The sequence below is a fragment of the Hippocampus comes genome, unplaced genomic scaffold, assembly GCF_001891065.2.
Source record: "Hippocampus comes isolate QL1 unplaced genomic scaffold, H_comes_QL1_v1.1 scaffold406, whole genome shotgun sequence".
NCBI lineage: Eukaryota > Metazoa > Chordata > Actinopteri > Syngnathiformes > Syngnathidae > Hippocampus > Hippocampus comes.
Window position 1 is genome coordinate 213,890 of NW_017805934.1, and position 16,832 is coordinate 230,721.

Genomic DNA, 16,832 nt, shown 5'->3' on the forward strand with positions numbered 1-16,832 from the left:
CGTTTTATTTACAAATCCAACCAGACATTCCTCATTGAATATTTTGTCATCCCTGTACACATTTACAAATCTGGCGTGAGTGCATTCAGACGTTATTTTACAAATGTACAAGTCTGATGATGCGCGTATTCGTTTCATCTTCTCTTCCTTTGTCATATTCCCCCCCACACGTTTTAAAAATGCCTCTGCTATGATACGTTTTGCGAAATATGAAAACAGCACTCATGAAGAACCGCAGCCTGACGACAATGAGAGGTATGATGGGTGGAATCAAACTCACGAGGCTCACGTGATCGAAACGATCGAGATATCCTCCTTCCCTCGAGGTATGTCGGAACGAGGTTCCACTTTCATTGCTTTCTCGACCGACTTAAGCGCGTTTTACAAACTTGAAGAATTTCAAAGTGGCCTTTTCACCCTTACGTTTTTCTGCATGCGACCTTCAAACAAAAAAAAAGCCCTGATCTACACGTACAGTATTAAAGCAGCCGAGATGATGATCAGATCAGTCAGTTCATTCTTTTTTTTTTTTTTTCCTTCCATTTCGATGTAAGACGCCATATTCGAGCTGCTTCTGCAGCCTCCTTTCATGCTGATAATTTCACGTCCTCACGTTTCTTGGTCATCTTCCAGCTGAGAGTCCATTTTGTCTTGAGCGGGCCGTCGTCTTCGTCCACGAGTCCTTTGACTCGCCGGTGCTCTGCGGAGAAAGACGCCACTTCATCCCGGCGCGGCTTTCTCCGGTAACAGATCCTCCAAGATTCCCGCCACGCCTTCAGCTCCTCTTGACCTCCATCGGCGCGGTTGGCTTCATCCTCTCCGTCGCTTCTCCTGTGAGCCACCGCCACCATCCAGGACCGCGTCCACGAGGACAAGGCGGCGTCGGCTTTGTGGAACTGCAGGTGAAGCGGCACCTTTGCTTTGCATTGGATTGACTTCCCGGACTTGTTTTCCTGCTCTTCGTTGGCGTTGTCTTCCTTCTTAAGTGCTGCGTCTTCGTGCGTCTTCACCGTGACCTCCTTCGCTCTTTGGTCTTCGCCGAGAGATTCCTCCTCAGCGTCATCAGCGTCTTCGATATCTCTTGTGAAATCTTTCTCCTCAACCTCCTCCTCAGTCTCTTCGTCCTCCTCCTCGATCTCGTCTTCCCCTTCCGCTTGTCCTTCCTCCTCCTCCCGAAGGTAAGCCGCCTCGTCTCCATCTCCCTGGTCGGTCCCACCTCGCCTCTTTGGCACGTCCCGCGTTTGCGTCGATGCTCGGTCTTTCCCTTCATCCGTTTCCTCCTCGTCTTTCTCCCTTTTGTTTGTAATCATTCTGAAGATCTCTTTGAGCTGCAGTGAGATGTTGCTGTACGCTTGCGCTTCCTGGACTGCATTTCCTCGCTCCTCCTTTTCTTCCCTCGCGTCCACGTTGTCACGACGCCGTTGGTTCACTTTCTCCTCCTTTTCATCGTCGGTCACCCCGCTGTCTCCATCTTCATCCTCCTCGTCCTCCTCCTGATTGTGAACGTCAATGTGATGATTCTGCAGTTTCGTCTCGCGCGTTTCGACGTCTTCTTCGAGCTCTTCGTCATCCTCATCCAATTCCTGATTTTCCTCATCTTCATTTTCTGGATCGTCTTCGTCCTCCTCACACGTCGGCTCAATTTCAAAATTTGCCCCGTTGGTTGTTTCTGTCTTTCGGTTGATGTCCTCTTCGTTGTATTCAAGCTCGGTGTCCTCCGCTTCCTCTTCCTCATCCACGCCTTCATCCTCCTCTTTATCATCTTCGCTGGCTTCATCCCGCGTTGCCTCCTCGTCTGATCCGTCGCTCTCGTCATCATTGTCCACCCCTTCATCCTCTTCTTCCGTGTCCGTAAGTAATTCCGAAACCTCCGTGTCATTGTCCGGGTCATCCTCTTCTGGTGGGTTCCATCTTTTCAGAGTCCTCCAAGAATCCCGCCACTCGGTGGTATCGACATTCGCGTCATTAAATTCTGACGTGAGGACGGAGTTGAGAATCTTCCGTCTCCTTGTCATCAAGTTGCTGTGCCTTTGATGGGATTGGAGTGAAGACTTCCGCCACCTGGGGGACACAATATCCTGTAACTTAGCACGACGTGGTTTCATACTTTAAAAAGAGCAAGTGATGTCGCCCTGTTAGTCTGTCGTTCTGTCATAAAGATGAGTGTGGAGTCCAGCAAGGAACAGCGGATAGGGTAAGATAACGTTACGATCTGAGTTTATTTTTGCCATCCTCAAATGTTACAAATTTACAATGCTGCGGAGAGGGCAAACTGTCGACATGGACCATAAGGAATTCGGTGGGCGCATAGAATTCAGGCAGAAATAGATCTGGCAGCGTTCGCTCTCTGCTGGCTTAAGTACGGACAGAAGCGCGGAGCGACTTGATTTCACAACCTAAATGTGCGGACGTCAGCTTTGCATACGATGCGTAACGACAACCCACCTTAGCTGCAGCCTGAAAGGCCAACAGGAACTCCAGATCTTTTCATGATCTTCTTCTTCCTCCCGGACAGCTGCGGAGATCAGCCAGGACTTGTTCCACCCGGGCAGCAGCACATCATTTAGCTTCACCGTTTCGAACATGAGCTCAAACCACGTACAGTCTTCGGCTCTAACGGTGGCTTTTGAAAGCCTCCACGAATCCTCCCACCCTGGAGGCTCGTCCTATTTGAGACAGAAGTCGGATGGTACGCATGTAAATCATTTGTGAATTCAGTGTCATCAATGGAAATTGGGGTCCCGGTTCCCACCTGCTCCAGCAGTTGCCGCACGTGGTCAACCTTGTTCGAGAAATGTTGTTGGAAAGCAGGCCATTCACCATCCCACTCTTGCTTCTCTTGTCTGAAGGCAAAGTTCATAATTTTCCAGGTGCCGGCCCATACGGGAAGTTGATAGATTCCTATTTCCGGTTTGGGGACCACAACTCTGTCGAACAAAATATCCCATTGGAATCGTTGCTGCCCCCGACACGCTGACGGGGTCGCAGCCTTGACCTGGAACACACAGAGCAGTCGTTACCTGAACCAAGAACAAACCTTCAGTTCGGTTTTGTGATGTAATACCCGGACCAGAACAGACATTTTCAAATACTTTTGACTCAATGTTATATTTAAAAAAAAAATCTGCCTGTTTCTTTTTCGGCCACTTGATGAGGTCCTGTATAATTCTCGGTGTCTTATCAAGTGCTGTTCATCGCATAAATGTCATCCAAACGTATTCTTAAGTTTTTACATGTCATGTTCACAGACAAACTAGTTTGGAAAAAAAAAAAACCCAAACACTTTTTCTTCCATTTACCTGCTTCCAGGATCGTCTCCAGTCAAGAGTCGAAATGCACTCAGGCTGGGATGGCCGTTGCACAGGTTTGTACTTGTCGTCTCTGACCGCCTCTATCGTTGTAAATCCTTGAATTTTGTTTTTTGCCTCGTTGGCTTTCAGAAAAAGATACTTTGGCGGTTTCAGACTCATCCAGGACTCTTTCCAGTGCAACCGGAAGACGTCCACTTCAACTTTACGCTTCACTATGAGAGGTTGGGGCGACGCCCTCCTCGGAGGACGGGGTGGCGCTTTACTTTTGGGTTGGGGAGGTGGGGGAGGTACGATTTTGAATTTGATTTTCGGCTTGTTTTTTTCTGCTTCCTCCGAAGTGACCCTCTGAAAGTCGGACGGTTCGCCTTTGCTCGTATCCCCGTTGGCCGCCAGAGCCCAGTGATAGTTCCACTTCGAGTAAAGCCTGCAGGTAAAGAAAAAAAAAGGAGAGAATTTCTTGTTTGTCAACGCTGGGTGTATTTTTAGCAAGAGGAGCATGCTTTTATTTTTTATTTTTTTTTTACTTTTATTCCTTGAAGTTTCTTTGAAAGCATGCTAAAAGCTTCTAACTAGTTTTTGTGAGGGAGCCTCAAAGCATGTGCGTCAAGTGTGTTTGTGATTGATTTCGCTTGTTCATGACGTGCTCACAATTTGAGGGAACTTTTCTCCCTCAACTGCCCCTCTTGTTTGCACTGGTCGGCGATGGTCTGCGCTCTCTTCTCCCATTGGTCTCGGAGCCGCCCATTGCCGAAAGACCTCTGCTCGCCTTTGTTTGACAACATCCTGCGTCCAAAAAGAAACTCTTGTCAACAGTCGATCTGACGAACGGTCATCAAAGCGATACAATCCAAAACCAATCATTTGCGTTGTCATTACAAATCATTTCAAGCCGGGATTTATCTACTGTCGATATTTTCGCCAAAAGGCATCATGGCCATGAATATGCATGCCTATAGCATCTCATGTATTTAAAAAAAATAAAACAAACGATATGTGTTAGTTGCACACATGCAACCGAAAATCAAGTACCCCCCCACTGCAGAAAGAGATTATTACCACATGGTCTAATATTAAGTGTCAGGGTCAAGTATTTGATTGCCTTGCCATGGATGGCACATTGATGTATGACTTGGCAAACTGTGACATGAGATCCCCTCTCTCTATCTCTTTCTCGCTCGCTCGCTCTTTCTCAAACACACACACACACACACACACACACACACACACACACACACACACACACACACACACACGGTTGTCACAAGCAACTGATATCAACAAACAACGAGAAAGCACCACTTGAGATGCTTTCCTAGCTTGGCGTTGGAATGACATAAAGATCTGATATTATTTTGATATCGTTCTTTGCTTGGCACAGATAAACACTAAAGAGAAATGTACACCGGTGACCTCATTTAGTTTTCGATGTAGATGTTTATCTTTTAGCAATTTTGCTCATGTTTAGAGAGGAATTGCGCTACATGCACTTCATGAAGTAAGGAAAAAAAAAAGTCATTCATGTCTCTGAACTCGACTAAATTATCACACGTCAGGAAAAAAAAAAATACGTGATGACTTAAAGCACATGCATGTTGGCGTGAATACATTTGAAACCTTGTTTGGCGGTTTTGGAAACAGGAAGATGAATTGAAACCAGGATGGCCGGCGAATAAGAATTTGGAAGAACGTCATTGAGAATTGGAGACATGTTAGTGAGGCGTAAATTAAAGAGCGGAGCCTTTGATCCTGGGCTGTCAGCAGGATGAACCTCAGGGCTCAACGGTGTCTCACGGTGAGAAGAGAAGCTGACGAATGCAATAACCATTATCTAAAATTAGGGAATGATCTTCGATCACCACGGGCAGCGCCGCTGTTCTGAGGTCACCCCACTGAAACCGTTTGAAAATGCAGTTACGGCGACCTCGGTATGTTAAGACCATGCGGTCACTCCTTAAAATAGGTTCCGATGTTTTTATCTTGGTCTTCCCCGTCGTTTCGGCATTTCAGAAGAGGCAAAGAGCGGATCTGAGAAAGATGTTTGGGGTTATATCAAGCTGAAGTCAGAAATGCCAGATCTTCTGCAAATCCATGTAGCCTGGCCAACATGCGGAACTCACACAAGAACGGCAGCGCACTCGAACATTGTATCAACTGATTTTTTTCATGGATTTATCACTCATACTGTCCATCCATCATGTGAACCGCTTTAACCTCACAAGGGCGTGCCGGAGCCTATCCCAGCCGTCTTCGTGAAGTCGGCTGGGGACACCCTGAACTGGTCGCCAAATGCTTCCAATATCTAATCATTTATTCCAGATGAGAATTTGAAATTTTGGTGCAGATTTTCGGAAGCGTCACGGAAGTTGACATGTTTGCTTGGCTTTGGCGGCTCACAACAAGCGATGTGGCTTAGCATACTATTGCAGTTTGCTCCAAATTGGTGTGCGGTATCACTATATCACCTCTGTGTGTTGTTTGGTGATTTATTCCGTTTTTTTTAAATGATCATAGCAGGCCAAAAACAAACTGCTGTGAGTAAAATTAGTAAGACACCAGCAAATGATATGAGCTTATTTTGTCCGACAGCCACGTTTTATTTATTTTGACGGGAAAACTTTGATGTCTTATTTGCACTCGCGTCACATACCGTGTAAAATAACCCACACTAACTACAAACTTGGGAGGGGGCAACAACGACAGCAGACTCCTGGCTTACCTGATGTCTTTTGTCCAGACCGAGGGTTTCCCTTTTGGGGTTTGTTTGCAAGCCTTGCTTTAGTCAGCAGAACTCTCCGTAAAGGTCCCAAATCCGCGATGTAGCCAAGGCGTCGGTCTGTCGCTACAGTAGTTCAGGGCCTGTGGGCCACATGCTGGTCTTCAGTCAGTCGGTCGGTCTCGGTCTCTTTCGCTGTCAGCTTCAACGAGCCCAGACGTAGTCTGCGCAGGGTTTTAGCTGTGTGGAAAGCAAGTCTCCCTCCTTGCTATTTTTACTTTGTATGTGAGTAGATTCTGAGCCGCGGCTCTAAATTTAGTGGCGCTACGCAATGCGAAACACGGGGAGCCCGGCTTAGTGTTGGGATGCAGACAAGAGATATCAAATCAGTGAAACGCGAAAAAAAAGGTGCATCTCACCCCCCGCGCACCCACACACAAAAGCAAAATGGTCGCCACAAATCATTTGACACACTCATGAAAAATGTACGTGCTGAATACTTGACTGCGATGCTTTTGCAAATTTTCCGTTTGAAGAGCAAACTTTCATAAGTTAGATTGACACGCAAAATAGTTCTGCTCATATGGTTGAACTTGTGTTGGATTTTGTGGTGAGTGACGATTATTCCAGGATGCTGTGGCATAAAAACTGAAAGCGGTTTCAGCAAGTTCAACAAGGCCAAGACATTTTGTGGAGGAATGTTGAATGGGTTGAATGGTTAGCATGACACCAGTTTAACAAAGTGCTGATCTTTGATGGTATGTCGCCTTTCAAGATGTGAAAAATAAAAATGAGCCAGTGTATATCTCACCGGAATGATAAGGGTGCCCAGCGCAGGTTCGGTATGCAAGAATGTTGCGGGCTGGAACCCTGAAGCAGGTCAGAGGCGCTGATGGAGGAGTTTTTTTTTTCTTCTTCTCTCCTTGTGGGGGAATTAGTCAAAGGGCCAATAAAAGTGGGCGCCGCCAGTTGCCGATGGCTGCTCACCAACCAATTCACGGTCCCCAGACAACAATTGCGTGCTAAAAAAATACTTTATTCATCATCGGCAACAGAAAGTCCTCCCAGCAACATTCCAGTAGGTCGACCATTGAACCCGGAAACGTTCTCATGATTGACTTGTTTTCGAGATTGGGTTTTGAGCTGAAGTTGAGCCGACTATTGTGGTGCCTCAAGCTCAGTAAGTAAATGCATAACGGTGCTGTGCAGTGATAAGCGAGATGGACAAGAGACGGACAATGACAAGAGAGCAAACCGGTCAGGTAGCCCGGCCAGCGATATCTTTGTATTGAGCGGCACTGATTACGGAATAGTCTCAACTTCATTCAGAGGGTGGGGGCAGAGCTGGCCGGAACCGCCTCCATTCTGGCTCGATCATGCCTTGATGCCCGGAGATTCTCATCCCCCCCTGGAAGAGAAATTGTAAGGTTGCCCCTCTGCAACGTGTCGGTCAAGATCCGGTCTCTGGGTTGCCTCCGATGGCATCTCCATCATGGCCTCGGTGAAGTGTTGCCCTCCGTTTGCCGCCACCATGTCATCGATCTTCTCAATCAGGTGCACCACCTGAGCTCTGTTGCGCATTTTCTTATTGTTAAAGACGTGGTAGCGGCCCCAACATCTGTTGATCACCTCTTGGAGCTTCGGATTGGCGTTTTTAACGTACTGCTGGATGGTTCTTCCTTTCAGCTCGTCACCGTGGGTGAAAAGAACAATCATGTAGCGGTAAGCCCCCGGGCCAAATAGTTTCTCCAGAGCACGCACGCTTTTTTCTTCTTCTTCCGTAAACCTGCCGACCTGAAAGACCAGCAGGAAGGCGTGGGGGCCGGGAGAGGTCACCTGGATGCATTTTGCAATCTCTTTTCGGATTTTTTCCGGATATTTAGCCGTATCCAAAATCCCGGGGGTGTCGACGACTTGAATGTTTCTCCGGCACCTGACTCTTTCTGTCTCACAGTGCGCTGTCACTGACTGTACGCTGGTTACAGACGAAAACGTTTTTCTTCCGACGATGGTGTTACCGGCGGCGCTCTTTCCAACTCCGGTCTTGCCAATCATCACGATTCTCAGGGGATCACCTGATGACGTAAAAGTACTTTGATCAATTGCAGAGTTAGACGATCGGAAATGTGAGAAGCGTGCAGAAAGTCATGGAAATTCCGAACTTCACCTTTCGAGATCGAGTGCGGCGCGCCCATCTTGCACGGAGTCGCTGATGATATTGCAAATCGAAACAGCCCACTTTCAGATGTGAGTGTACATCCTTCTTTGTGCTCCACCCCCTGGGTGGACTGTTGTCATATTCAGTCTGACATGACAAGATTTCGTCAAGTGAATGAAACTTGCTGGACTAAACTGACTTCCGCGGCCGTCTTACAAAATAACTCACAAGTATGGCACTCGGTCGACACTTTTCGCATGAAAAACTGAAGCGCAACCCTACGGGGCGACTGGAACAGTCTGCTTTACTCGGACGGATTTCTTTACCTTGATAAAACCTGCTCAGCTTGCTCTTCTGCGACCAGCATAAAAACAATATCGCATATCCATCACGTAAAGAACAATGACATTCAGGAGAGATGAATAGTTTGTCGTGTCTGCAAGTGCTTGCCAGAGCAGCATTCATGTTTTTTCCCCCCCACATGTTTTTTAGGAGATCTCGTTGTGCTGATAGACAAAGAAACATTCACAGTCACACCTCGGGACAATTTCGAGTGTTCCATGAACCTGCCAGGCATGTGTTTGGAATGTGGGAGCAAACTGGACTACCCACTCAGGCACGGGAAGAACATGCAGACTCTACACATGAAGGCCGGAGCCAGAATTGAACCCTGCACTGTAAGGTGCATGTTCTCCCCGTGCCTGCGTGGGTTTTCTCCGGGTATTCCGGTTTCCTCCCACATTTCCCAGAACATGCGTGGCAGGTTCATGGAACACTCGAAATAGTCCATAGAGGTGTGAGTGTGAGAGCAGATGGTTTGTCTCTGTGTGCCCTGCGATTGGCCGGCAAAGAGTTCAGGGTGTGCCCCGCCTACTGGGAGAGGCTCCAGCATGGCCGCGACACTTGTGAGGAGAAGCGGATGAGAAAATGGATGGAAAAAGTGCCGAACACAGGAATAGGCAGTTGAATCGAGTTGTCAACTCGATCACTTTATTTACCGGCATTGATTTTTAAAACTTGAAGTCGACTAATCACGAATCATTCGCTCATCTGCTGCAATAGCCACACGATGAAGCGTAGCAGCAGTATGTCAAGGCAACAAAATGACACACGGCAAAATGACGCCTCATCTCTGTCACAAAAATGTCATGTACACCAAAGCCCAGACGAAAAACTGTGTGCTCAAGAAAACTTTATTCATCATAGATAAGAGAAAGTCCTCCAAGCAACATTCCAGTCGGCCAACCGTTTAACCAGAAAATGTTTCCATGACTGAGTTGTTTTTGAGATTGAGGCTATATGAATCAGGATGTATTGTATTGTATTGAGGTTTCGGAACACACGTCTGTCAGTTTCCCAAGGCTTTGATTTAGCCGCCTACTCTGGTGTCTCAATCAAAGTAAGTAAACGTATAACTGTGCTGTACATAGATGAGCGAGAATGGATAAGAGATGAAGAATAAAATGTGGTGGGAGGAACAAAAAAAACTTTAAAAAGTAAATAAGCAAACAAACTGACCAAACCGGTCAGATAGCCCAACCGGTGATTCCAGCTCTGATTATAGAACAGTATCAACTTCATTCAGAGGGTGGGGGCCGAGGGACCGGAACCGCCACTGCTTCGTCCTTGGTCGATTATGGCTTGATGCTCATAGATTCTCTGGAACAATTCCCCCCTGAAAGAGAAATTGTAAGGTTGCCCCTCTGCAACATATCTGTCAAGACTCATTGTCTCTTGCGGTTCCACCACCATGGCCTCGGTGAAATGTTGCCCCCCGTTTGCCGCCACCATGTCATCGATCTTCTCAATCAGGTGCACCACCTGAGCTCTGTTGCGCATTTTCTTATTGTTAAAGACGTGGTAGCGGCCCCAACATCTGTTGATCACCTCTTGGAGCTTCGGATTGGCATTTCTAACATACTCCTGGATGGTTCTTCCTTTGAGCTCGTCACCATGGGTAAAAAGAACAAACATGTAGCGGGAAGCCTGCGGGCCAAATAGTTTCCCCAGAGCACGCACGCTTTTTTCTTCTTCTTCTGTAAACCTTCCTACCCGCAAGACCAGCAGGAAGGCGTGGGGTCCGGGAGAAGACATCTGGATGCATTTTGCGATTTCTTTCTTGATTCTTTCAGGGTCTGCAGCCGTATCCAAAATCCCGGGGGTATCGACGACCTGAATCTTTCTCCGACACTTGGCTCTTTCTGTCTCACAGTGCTCAGACACCGACTGTGAACTTGTTGCTGACAAAAACACTTTTTTTCCCACGATGGTGTTACCGGCGGCACTCTTTCCAACTCCGGTCTTGCCAATGATCACAATTCTCAGCGGAGCACCTGATGACAGACATATCCAGCACTTCAATCAGTTGCAGGGCAAGACTATCGGAAATGTGAGAAGATTATCAAAAGTCATGAAAATTCTGAACTTCACCTTTAGGGATTGAGTGCAGAGCGCCCATCTTGCACTGACTCTCGGATGATATTGCGAATAAACACAGCTGACTTTCGGATTTGGTGTACGTCCTATTTCGGTGCCCCACCCACTGGATGGATTGTTGTCATATTCAGTCTGACATGACAAGATTTCATCACGTGAATGAAACTTGCCGGACTAAACTGACTTCCGCGGCCATCTTACAAAATAAATAACAAGAATGGTACTCAGTCGACACTTTCACACGTGAAAAGCCAGATACAAAGTGCTGTACATGAAGCAAAAAGAATTGATACGACAACAAAATATAAAACAACCAATTAATAACAAATTATATAGAGTTCGCGTTTTGAAAATTTACAAGAGGAATTATGTCAGAAATGTGCAAATCATTTTATCAATGGATTTATTGGGTTTACAGCAAAAAACGACAATAATTTAAAACAGCCTGATGAGAAAACTCGCGCCTTTACCAATGCAAAACTGTGAAAACATTGCCGTCTACAGGCGAGAAAGTGCAATTGCAGTATTTGAATAGACGGGGAACGACGGCGGAGCAAACTTGAGGGTCACCATCATTCATTAAGAGATGGATGGATGGATGGATGGATGGATCGACCGAGGGAAAGCAAAAAAAAATGCTGAAAATGCTGACGTGAAACTAAATACAGGCGAGTTGTGTGAAGGCTGAGGACCTCACAAATGTTACTCGACGCCATTAACTTTATATTTTATTGTCCACACTTTTTCTTTTTGCTACTTCGCAGTACTTTGCAGCGCTGCCTAGGATTATGTGGCAGTACGGCATAAAGACAACTACAGTACAGTATATGTTTTGGTACCGTTCGGTAAATGGTTCTTGCGCGTTCGGTAAATGGTTCTTGCGCATGCGCTTTATATTTTGTGCCCTCGTACTTTCCGTTGTTTGCTATTAAATATGGCCGATCTGTTGCGCATGCGCACCGCAAAAAAACGCGCAGGACCCTCGGATGGTGCCTTGACAGGCACCGGTAGTCGTGGAGATGGCTACGCTCGCGGAACTCTGCCGTGGAGGTGGCGGTGGGTCCGCAGTGCGGTCCTGGTGGTGGCTCTCCGCGCTACTGTTGCTCACGTCGTCGCTGCCGGTGGCCCGGGCGCTGGTGGAGGGTCTGTACTGCGGCACCGAGGTCTGCTATGACGTGCTCGGGGTCACTCGGGAGGCCTCCAAAGCGGAGATCGCTCGGGCTTACCGGCAGCTGGCTCGCCGGTACCACCCGGACAGGTTCAGACCTGGAGATCTGGGGTTGGAGGGAGAGACTGCGGAGTCAGCCCAGCAAAAGTTCCTGCTCGTTGCCACGGCGTACGAGACTCTAAAGGTCGGCTCACTTCCGTTACTTGGCCAACACATGTTCAGTCGCGTCGCTTCAGTGGTTGAAATAATAAAGGCTCCCTGAATGCCGGCTCACAGAATGTGCACAGTAGCACTGCTCTGTTTTGGTTGGCAGTCGTTGGCATTGATTTGTACTGGATCTTGTTGGTGTACAAGTTGGCTGCTTATCGTCGGAAAGTGAGAGCAAGAAAGCCTAATGAGATATTTAGCATTCACACAAGGCTTTCGGTAAACTCGTTCCATTTTCGCGTTATCGGAAACGTTTCCAATAGTTCCATAGCGACCGTAAGCAGCTGTGATTTGTTTTGAATACTTGCGCATTCAAAGCAGGCAGATAGTCACGCATAATTTGCAACGAACGACAAAGATGAGTGGTGCCAAAAATACAATCTCGAAGTCAACAGGAAGTTGGCCCGAGACGTGTGTTCCTTCGGCAAACACAACCTTCAGGATCAGCAAGACCGACCTGGGTTCAGTTCAGTGCCTGCCAGTGGAAAAGTGCCACATGGGCAGACGAGTCCAGCTCATGTGGCTGGGACCTGAACAATGACACGACTGCACGCACGCTATTTAAAATATATTTCCCAAATAATTTTACAAATAAAACAGGAGAAATAATAAAACTATGGGAATTGGATGGTCTTCCTCCCTTTGTTTTTATTTGCATTGATTAAATTATTCTAAATTGACCAACAAAAGTTTTGTTGTAACAAACATCAAAGTGACTTTGAAACATCGTAAATATGTGTCCGAGTTACATTATAGACACTGCGGATGAAGCAGTTGCCATTTTACCGATGCGGGACTGACTTTGCTGATGTTTGGCCTGCTCTATTATCAAAGTAATTATAACAATTATGAACAAATACCAGTTATTATTTCTTTTTTTTTGTGCTGCTCTACTTTATCGCACGCACGAGACTGGATGGCAAACCTACTTCCTGTTTACAGTCTTGTGACTAATGAGAAAATAGATTATTGTCATGTGGTTTGTTGTGGCATTTGGAGATCTCGCGTGCATGAAAATTCATTTCAGTTCTTGCTGTTTACAGTAACCGACTTTGCCTAAATTGTGTGCAGGATGAGGACACACGAAGGGACTACGACTACATGCTGGACCACCCCGAGGAGTACTACCAGCACTACTACACCTACTACCGCCGACAGCTCACTCCCAAAGTGGACGTCAGGATCGTAATCCTCGTTACCATATGTGCCATTTCCGTTTTCCAGGTACCGTGTGAACGATGACTCATGATGGAATTACATTGTCCACTCTGTAAACTGGCCCTCCGGTGAGACACGCAAGCTGACAAAACTCTCTGTCCTTCTCGGCCGTCTCCAGTATTACAGTTGGCACAGTAGCTACAACGAGGCCATTAACTGCCTGGCGAATGTCCCCAAGTATCGGATCCAGGCCACGCTGATCGCCAAGGAGCAGGGCCTCCTGAACCGCACCAAGGAGAAGGGCAAGAACCGGCGCTCCAAAGAGGAGATCCGGGAGCAGGAGGAGGAGGTGATCCGTGACATCATCAAAACGAAGATCGACATCAAAGGCGGCTACCAGAAACCCAACCTGTCCGACATCCTGCTGTGTCAGATTGTGTTGTTCCCCTGCTACCTCATCAACTACGTCGCCTGGTATGTCTCCTGGGTGTACCACTTCACCATCTGCAGGGAGGAGTACGGCGACCAGGAGAAGCTTTACATCATCAGGTCAGCTCTTCGCGGAAGGGCAATACCGATGTTCTGTCGATGAGCAAGACCGTCACCTTCTCTTTGTACCTGTGTGTCTCCTTTTTGAAAAACTCAGGAGGCACATGAAGATCTCCCAGTCTCAATTTGATAGCCTGGATGAGATCACCAGGCAATCTTTCCTGGAAAAACAACTCTGGATCAAAGAAAATTACGAGGTTTGTGACATAAAAATGCTCTACATGATGCCTTTGAGCTCAACTTGTTTGATGCAAGTAAATGCTTCCTTCATGGATTTTACTATGGAGCCCTTCATACTTGCGGTTCAGCACATATGGATTCACGGAGTAGCATTTTTTTTTTTTAATACCCACTTTGCCACCAACAAGCCAGGGACTTATAGAATCCTGGTGATACAAAGTTCCCGTGGCATTTGCATTTCCATCACATCTAAGAGTTCGGGGTATTTGGGTATTTGACACAAATGATACTGTCGACATATGCAGGTGGAGGTGTTGTGTTTGTTTCACTCAAATTGAATCGTGAAACCGTCGAGTGTCAACATTCCTCTTGTGCCTCCTCCAGCTGTACAGAGCAGAACAGGAAGAGGAGATGAAGGTGAAAATGGCCACCGACCCAAAGATGAAGCGGTACAGACGGTGGAGGAAGAACGAAGGACCAGGACGGCTGACCTTCATCGATGACTGATAGCCACAAGTCGCGACGTGCACACGTGCCTCAGTGCCAACATACGTGGATCATGCCAAGGACATGTACGGACTTACACACGGACAAACTGTTTATATTGTGAGAAATATTTTCATAGGAATGAGGCAAGAGCACAATTAAGTGGAATAAACTAAACTGCAAGCCGCAGGAGAAATGTTTACATTTTCTTTCAATACAAGTAATTTAACTTCCATGTTACATGTGCCACACCACCCTTTTTTTTTTTTTGGTCATCCAGCTCAAAAGCAGACATTAGCTAAAATAGATGTCGTAAAGGAAGTTGAAGTCTGACGCAGACTGCACCCTTTCCACCACCTGAACTGTTGAGGATAATGTTTTTAAAATGTAGCAAGTTTGTCTTTGCACGAACATTGTGTCAATTTATTTTTAGCAAGCCCAACACCAAAACAAAAACAAATGGTGGTAACAGCTAAGGCCTTTTCAGATATCATTTACACCAGGGGCCCCCAACCTTTTTTGCCCCACGCGCAAGCCCAACACTAAAACCAAAACAAATGGTGGTAACAGCTAAGGCCTTTTTAGATATCATTTACACAATGAGCCAAAGTCATCTCTGCAAAATTCTCTTCATAGTGAGCGGCAGTTTTTATCACGCAGTCTGCTTGGGAGTGCAGATTCATACCTGGACAGCACTGTAATGTAATCAACATTTCAAGGAATCCTCAGTATTTGTTTCAGATATCACATGCTTCGTTCAGATTTTTTTTAAATGACAATTTGTATGATGTATTTTACATTTTTCAAATAAAGTTTTGATGTGACGTCACATGATTTTAAATAGGCAACACAAATGGCCCACACATCAGAGGTTCGTCGTTTGAATTTTTGTGTGTGTTTTCTCCAGATACGCTGGCTCCCTTCCACGTTCCAAAACATGAATGTCGACCTTATTGAAGACTAATTTGTCCATATGTGTGATTGGCTGTTTGCACGTATCACGTGGACCCACACATTAATAGATTGAAATCGTAATTTGGCGGCCTCCCGAAATGTTACATTTTGCAGTTCTTCGAGACGTTCTTTCCGTATCACGTGACCCAGGAAGCTGAGCTGCCGGTGTTCAATCGTCCACCGAAGCTACAGTTGCCACCGTAAATTTCGGACTCGTCCTTTCGTTTCATAATTGCTTAAAGTGTTGAAGTACAAATCTTTGTTTCATCTACAGCACTTTTTAACAGCCAATTGAGCTGTGGCAGCGACGTCACGTGATCACCGGAGTGCACCACGACGGGCGGCAGAAGATAAATGACTGCCGAAATCCAAGTGGACGGAAAACGGAGCGACTTCATGACACACCGGGAGAACAAGCTAGCCAGTCATGTCGAAGGTAAAACTTTTTCATGATGCTGACGTTTTTTTTTTTTTACCCGTTCCGTTCTCTGTTTACACAAAACAACATGCAATAATTTAATGGGTTTTATGAGTAAAATATATGCACAACGATCTCCTAACCCAGTAAAACAAATGATCGCTGTAAGTCGTTTAATACTTTTGAGGGCTGCCAGCCTTTACGGCGGGTTGCCCCTAACCATCGCCGTCGTGTAGTTTATCTTCATCGGCAGGTGTGTGATTAAAAAGCCAAGTTGTGTTTACATCCTTGTCTATTAGTGCATCCGACCGCAAAGCAAGATATGACCGTTTTAGAAGATAATCGCTTATATAAACGGATCCATGATGACTTTACAGGAGTTCCAACGGGTGCAAATAGTTATTTTGCTGTCCATGAAATTGAGACACGAGGACAACCACTGCGCCGTGGAGTCGAGTGACAACACAACATATGGGAAAGAACACAAACCACAGCTTTTCATGAACAATAAAAATGAACATACATGTTTAATCATACAAAAAACAAACAAACAAACAATACAAGGCAGGATGATAGAAAAAGCCATGTCATTCCGACATCAACAACAATAATCAATAACTGCAAAAAGAAGAACAACAAATTGTTATGGACACAACTTTACGGGCAAATTGTGCCGTTGCCAAAGTCGACTAAAACAGTGCTGAGATGATCATACTTCTCTGTCTTGAAAGACATACTAAATGCGCATAAATGTCTGGGAGAGTCTCTTTTTTTTGGTGCAGTGATGAACAATAGCCGTCATCTATCTGCTTCGACAACTATCTACATCACAGGAAGTACACAAACTGAAGGTTTGACATTTGCATCTCATCTGTACATGCATTCAAACCAAGACCTCCCCCAATGGCTTTCAACATTTGCTTCCTTTGCCTCCCGTGTGATTTCGTCAGTTGCATTTTGGATTGGAAAACAATATCCTTTTTTTAGACCTTCAAATAAATCCCCAAACACCATACATTGAATGTTAGGTTGCCTGGTTTATGAATTACAGATTCAATAGCGCTATGATGTTCATTGTGTCTACGTGTCTGTTT

At 46.1% G+C, this 16,832-nt stretch overlaps 3 protein-coding genes across 4 annotated transcripts; 1 reads left to right on the plus strand and 2 right to left on the minus strand.

Annotated features, from left to right (window-relative positions):
* On the minus strand, nucleotides 1-6,943 carry LOC109528094 (cingulin-like). Of its 2 annotated transcripts, XM_019890395.1 has the most exons (8): nucleotides 6,836-6,943; nucleotides 6,028-6,226; nucleotides 3,960-4,094; nucleotides 3,300-3,735; nucleotides 2,753-2,995; nucleotides 2,446-2,666; nucleotides 1,425-2,061; nucleotides 1-1,391 (listed from the first exon to the last, which is right to left on the minus strand). In XM_019890395.1, exons 3-8 carry the CDS (start codon nucleotides 4,091-4,093, stop codon nucleotides 588-590), a joined length of 2,475 nt encoding a protein of 824 aa, XP_019745954.1. In that variant the 5' UTR covers nucleotide 4,094; nucleotides 6,028-6,226; nucleotides 6,836-6,943; the 3' UTR covers nucleotides 1-587. The 2 variants fall into 2 exon arrangements, with proteins under 2 accessions (XP_019745954.1, XP_019745955.1); XM_019890396.1 differs by lacking the exon at nucleotides 6,028-6,226.
* Nucleotides 6,944-7,151: 208 nt separating this feature from the next.
* On the minus strand, nucleotides 7,152-10,756 carry LOC109528092 (GTPase IMAP family member 8-like). Its single transcript, XM_019890394.1, has 4 exons — nucleotides 10,613-10,756; nucleotides 9,767-10,515; nucleotides 8,192-8,312; nucleotides 7,152-8,099 (listed from the first exon to the last, which is right to left on the minus strand). Exons 1-4 carry the CDS (start codon nucleotides 10,638-10,640, stop codon nucleotides 7,423-7,425), a joined length of 1,575 nt encoding a protein of 524 aa, XP_019745953.1. The 5' UTR covers nucleotides 10,641-10,756; the 3' UTR covers nucleotides 7,152-7,422.
* A 765-nt stretch (nucleotides 10,757-11,521) lies between these two features.
* Nucleotides 11,522-14,646, plus strand: dnajc25 (DnaJ (Hsp40) homolog, subfamily C, member 25). Its single transcript, XM_019890398.1, has 5 exons — nucleotides 11,522-11,970; nucleotides 13,065-13,217; nucleotides 13,330-13,700; nucleotides 13,798-13,897; nucleotides 14,265-14,646. The coding sequence occupies exons 1-5, from the start codon at nucleotides 11,638-11,640 to the stop codon at nucleotides 14,385-14,387; spliced, it is 1,080 nt and encodes a 359-aa protein (XP_019745957.1). The 5' UTR covers nucleotides 11,522-11,637; the 3' UTR covers nucleotides 14,388-14,646.
* Nucleotides 14,647-16,832: the final 2,186 nt, after the last annotated feature.

Excerpts from the sequence above, each read along its gene's own strand:
- dnajc25 (XM_019890398.1), top strand. The coding sequence starts at position 11,638 with ATGGCTACGCTCGCGGAACTCTGCCGTGGAGGTGGCGGTGGGTCCGCA. Across the intron at positions 13,218-13,329 it reads GTGCCATTTCCGTTTTCCAG|TATTACAGTTGGCACAGTAG; the intron begins GTACCGTGTGAA and ends GGCCGTCTCCAG. Across the intron at positions 13,898-14,264 it reads GGATCAAAGAAAATTACGAG|CTGTACAGAGCAGAACAGGA; the intron begins GTTTGTGACATA and ends TGCCTCCTCCAG.
- LOC109528092 (XM_019890394.1), bottom strand. The coding sequence starts at position 10,640 with ATGGGCGCTCTGCACTCAATCCCTAAAG. Across the intron at positions 10,516-10,612 it reads TCTGCACTCAATCCCTAAAG|GTGCTCCGCTGAGAATTGTG; the intron begins GTGAAGTTCAGA and ends GTCTGTCATCAG. Across the intron at positions 8,100-8,191 it reads GCCGCACTCGATCTCGAAAG|GTGATCCCCTGAGAATCGTG; the intron begins GTGAAGTTCGGA and ends TTACGTCATCAG.
- LOC109528094 (XM_019890396.1), bottom strand. The coding sequence starts at position 4,093 with ATGTTGTCAAACAAAGGCGAGCAGAGGTCTTTCGGCAATGGGCGGCTC. Across the intron at positions 3,736-3,959 it reads GAGAAAAGTTCCCTCAAATT|GCTTTACTCGAAGTGGAACT; the intron begins GTGAGCACGTCA and ends CTTTACCTGCAG. Across the intron at positions 2,062-2,445 it reads CCTTTCAGGCTGCAGCTAAG|GTGGCGGAAGTCTTCACTCC; the intron begins GTGGGTTGTCGT and ends TGTGTCCCCCAG.